At 36.7% G+C, this 4825-nt stretch overlaps 1 protein-coding gene across 1 annotated transcript; it reads right to left on the reverse strand.

Moving 5' to 3' along the window:
* Window positions 1-1454: 1454 nt before the first annotated feature.
* LOC148194292 (uncharacterized) lies at window positions 1455-2092 on the reverse strand. Its single transcript, XM_088097174.1, has 2 exons — window positions 1950-2092; window positions 1455-1863 (listed from the first exon to the last, which is right to left on the reverse strand). Exons 1-2 carry the CDS (start codon window positions 2090-2092, stop codon window positions 1455-1457), a joined length of 552 nt encoding a protein of 183 aa, XP_087953300.1.
* Between the last annotated feature and the right edge of the window lie 2733 nt (window positions 2093-4825).

Below are 4825 nucleotides of genomic sequence, written 5' to 3' on the forward strand. Positions count from 1 at the left end.
TCATTTGGTCCTTTCTTTTGGTGCTTTGTTTCAAAGTGATCCTACCTTTTAAAAAAGTTCATTAAGGGCCCTTATTGCGTTAAAAAATGTTCAATACGGTCCTTTTTGCTCACACCGTTAAAAACATAACGGTGCAAATGCTATCGTGGCCAAACCTAAGTGAGTTGTGCAGTTTGATTAATACGTGGCAATATGAAGGAAGTGAGCTCGTGAAAATGTTTAAAGTTGAGGTTATTGTGTCTAATAAAAGGGGTGGTTAGGGTTTGTGCAAGTTGTTTCCTTTTTTCAGCACAATGATTATGGGTAGATAGAAATGGCTTCTTCCCAAGGTTGCTTTTCGTCCAAAACAGGGTGGGAAAGAAATTTGCAATCCTTAAATGATGGTGCTTGGAAGGGAGGTGGGATAATCCCTCGTTGCAAATGTGGTGATTATGCTGTAAGCAAAGTGGCGAGAACTCCCAAAAATGTTGGCAAACATTTTTAGGATGTCGTCATTACAAGGTTTTTTGAATATCCTTGTCACTTTATTTGGAATTAATTTGTTCATAGATTGATGATTTAGAACCAATTTTGGTGGCTTATTTGGTGCATAACATGGTGGATCTTCAAGAGGGATGTACTGTAACTTTTTCAAGTGGTGTAATGAAGAAAATAATGACGAAAGAGATGGTGAAATTGTCAGACAAAGGAGGATGCTATGTGATTTGGAAATTTTAGTCCAAAAGTTGGAAAAAAGGATAAAATTGTTAGTTGGAGTTGTGTGTTGTTATTGCAGTGAACATTGTGACAATGTTGGTCTGTTTAGGTTGATCTTCGTAGGTGGGTCAATGTTTACGTTCAGGTCTAGGTCAGTGTTTATATTGATGTAATGTGAAGCTCAATGTTTAGGTTGAAGTGTAGGTGAATGTTTTTGTTCATATAATGTGAAGGTGAAGGTCAATGTAATGTGAAGGTGTTCATGTGAAATGTTAAATTTAATATCCCCTTTCATTTTAAAATAGTCAATGTGGTCCCCTTTTGAATTTAAAACTATTTACTTTTGGTTCCAAATGGATATCAACACATGTAACATCTCTGCCATAATATACTAACACAAGTATTTTTCATGACTACATAATTAAAGTGCACCTAGAAAGTACATAATAAAACTTGATCACATGACAACCAAAGTACATAAGTAAAATACTTCATCAAAATACAATTGCAGCAACAGAGTACATAGTTCAGAAGTTTTGTATAAGTTCAAAATACATCCAAAGTGTTTGTAATTGACATCTAAACTTTTCTTCTGATATCTAACTTCTTCCTTATGATTGGTGGAATTGAATGTGGAATGGACTCCTGAGTAGGTTGTGGTGGCTGCGGGGATTGGGGAATGATTGTTGTGAGGCTACGGGACATGTTGGTTGTGTGATGTCTGGACGTAAAGGGAAGTTCTTTCTGTTGTGTTCCAATTAGTGGCAGATGGTACATTTCTTTCTATGGCCACCAACACGCATTTGGGTGGCATCCTTTGTTAACTCCCACGCCTCCAAATTTCTTTTTTTCTTTAGCCTCCCAGACAACTTTCGCATAATTGGTGATAGGACATCAGCATAGCTTGTTCTTTCCCATAGCAACTGCCCATTGACAGGATAAATGATAAAGGTATACGTCTCTTCATATGTGGATCTTGTGAACCAAGATGGTATAAAATTTTGCGGGTCTTCATTTGAGTATTTCATTGCTGCAATTGCATGACAACACGGGATGCCACTTATCATCCACTTCTTGCAGCTACAGTGTTGACTCTCAAGGTCCACTATGAACTTGTTTGCCATTACTACAGTGTGTCTAACCTCAAACAACTTTCGTGCAGACCAGCTGACAAAAACAAAGCACATTCCAATAAATTAACAATGGACATCAACATAAATCAGACTGGATATAAATATAAATAACAATTTTACCTTGGGATCCAATATCTAGACAAATTTGATTCCTTCATAAGCCTGTTCTTTATCTTTGGGAAAATATTCAAATCCATAGATGAGACCTTGCTTCTGTTGGTGGCCCAACGTTTCATTAGATAAAGTCTTATCTCCTCCAGCATTGTGACAATTGGTTTTCCTCTAGCAAGCACAATAACACTATTGAAAGCTTCAGAAATATTGTTGTCAAGGAAAGCTTCAAACCTTTTTCTAAAATTTGACTAGAGGTGCCTCATGCAGAATCTTTGGTCTGCCCCAGGCAAAGTTCCTGGACAGCTGGCATCAACCCCTGTCCACATGAATAAATACATGAAGGTTTAAAACATCATTTACAATGAGTTAAATGTATATAATAATGTAAGGAATAGATGTACCTTTTGTTGGTCAGACATCCACGTGCACCCAGCACACACTTCATTTCCTCCAAGGTCTTCTATCAATAACTGCAAAAACCAACCCCATGTCTCTTTGTTCTTTACTTCAACTACCACATATGCAAGGGGAAACATTTGGTCATTTAGGTCCCTTCCAATTGCAGTTAATAGCTCTCCCTTATACTGCCCTTTCAAAAAACATCCATCTAAACAAATAATTGGCCTACAATTGACAAAGATGTCCTTACAACTGATGACAAATTTCTGAACACCGAAAAACGGCGCCACAAACTTGTTTAACAATCGGCAAGTGTGACCAAATCGTATCAAGTAATAAAACTCGGTAAGACCAAGTATCGTTCTCCCAAAGGACTCACGGCCTAGTTAGCTATATGATTTGTTGATTATTTAAGACTTGTTAACAATTGATTGTAGGTTTAAATGCAAAAGACAGTAATTAAACATGTATGCATGAATTTGATCAATGGAAAAGAGGAAAACAAACACTTTAATGAATTAAATGGATGAGTATGTTGTTGGGGTTATCAATTTCATCTTGTTCACTCTCATATACTTTAGGAATTCATCATTCTTTTCATCAATTGCTAATGCCACTCTCTAAATCACCTTGCAAGAAGGCCTATCCTTAATTACGAGTTCATACAATTCCTAGCATTCCTAGTAATTAGTTCTGAAGTGCAGGAGCTTAAAGGCAACCAATATGCTATTGGGAGAAATTCCCCGGATCTAGATTTCCCCGTACGTTCCCATATCGACAAAATCAATAATCATGGCAATGAATGAGTTAAACAAAGCAAGCATTAAGCAAAGAGGAAAATCCCTAACTAAAGATGAAAGAAAGCATGTATCTTAATATAAGATGTTAAACAAATTCCATATATGAGAGTTTCACAAGACTACATTGATTCCCCAACAACAATACAAGGTTTAGTTCACCATATTCATGGTGAAACTAGATGAACAATAATGAAAGAATGAAAGAGATAGAAAAACCCTAGAAAGAGAAGAGGAGAGCCGTCACCATCTCCCAATCTACCCCCAAGGGGTGAAAAGTGTGTTTCTGCTTCCTCCCAGCCAAAGATACAAACCCTAGGACGTCCTAAAGCTTATATACTATTCTAAAATTACAGAAAATTAGGCCCAAGCCCAAAAATAGTGCCGCTCAGCGGTAAACTACCGCCCAACGGTAAGTGCGTGAGTTGTTTTTCTCCCCTCAGCGGCCTTTTCACCCCTCAGCGGATCCAACGTGACTGCCTGAGTGCCGCTCAGCGGTGAACTGCCACTGAGCGGTAGTTGCGGCTTCTCCTTTTGCACTTTTTGATGTCTTTTCTGATTCCATCTGTATCCTTCTTCACTTCTTTCACCAAATTCACCTTAAAACCTGCACAAAAACACTGAAATCAAGCATAAACCTGTCCAGCTCTCTTATTTCTAAAAATATGACCAAAAGCATGATTTCAAGCTAGTTTCTAAGTGTTAAGGGTTTCTTTTAGTATCAATTTTAAGCATGAAAATAACAGTTTTTCAACTGTTATCACAACCCCAAACTTAGAACTTTGCTTGTCCTCAAGCAAACAAGATGTAACTCAATCTTTTACCAATCCTTATAATGGTTCACTCATTCAAAAATCCTCTTTTCAAGGTAAGTAAAACTTCAATCAAACTCATGACAAAGATTTCAATCAAGATGTACACATGCTTTGGTGTTCACAAAGTCACTTAATATCCAACAAATGCTATTTTTCATGAATGATCAATCAACTAAACATGGATGTTCATGTGCTCAATGAATATTTCCTCACTAGGTAAAGTGTTTCACTCAAACACAAGTGTATAAGAGGTAATCACTCATTCCCTCTACTATCACAATGTCACATGAATCGTCTTTGCCTTTATTTAACCACAATCAAATAAATTCACAAGCATGCATCATCACAAGGACTTTTTCAATGGCTTATAATGTGGCTGGGCTAACAAGAAAATTGGTTTTTCTGGATCACAAAACCCTTGAGTTAAGAGAATCATATCAACATAATCATTCTTATTTTTCCCAACTTTCCTTTGCATTGAGCTTTGCTTTTTCTTTTCTTTTCTTTTCTTTCTCTTTCACATTCTTATTCTTAGCTCTTAGCTCAATGCTTTCAATTTCCCTTTCTATTTTCCAACAACCCCAAACTTGAACATTTATCAATACCACAAAATATTTTCTACTTAACTCAAGGTAAAGCTTTTCAACAAGGGTTTCCAAATCATGTTCAAGGCTAAGTGTTCAAAGGATAGAACACATAGTGTTCTCTTTTAGTGGCTAATCATGAAATTGGCTAATATAAGGGTTACCAACAAATGGCCTTGATCATATGATGCAAACAAGCAAGTAATTCAATCATAGAAAACTTGGGCAAAGTCATTCATGTTTCCAAAGGAATAGCATTCAATCACAAAAACTCTGAAGCTCAAAAC

The sequence above is a fragment of the Vigna umbellata genome, chromosome 8 (genome assembly GCF_029865625.1).
Source record: "Vigna umbellata cultivar VRB3 chromosome 8, Vumbellata_1.0, whole genome shotgun sequence".
Classification (NCBI taxonomy): Eukaryota; Viridiplantae; Streptophyta; class Magnoliopsida; order Fabales; family Fabaceae; genus Vigna; species Vigna umbellata.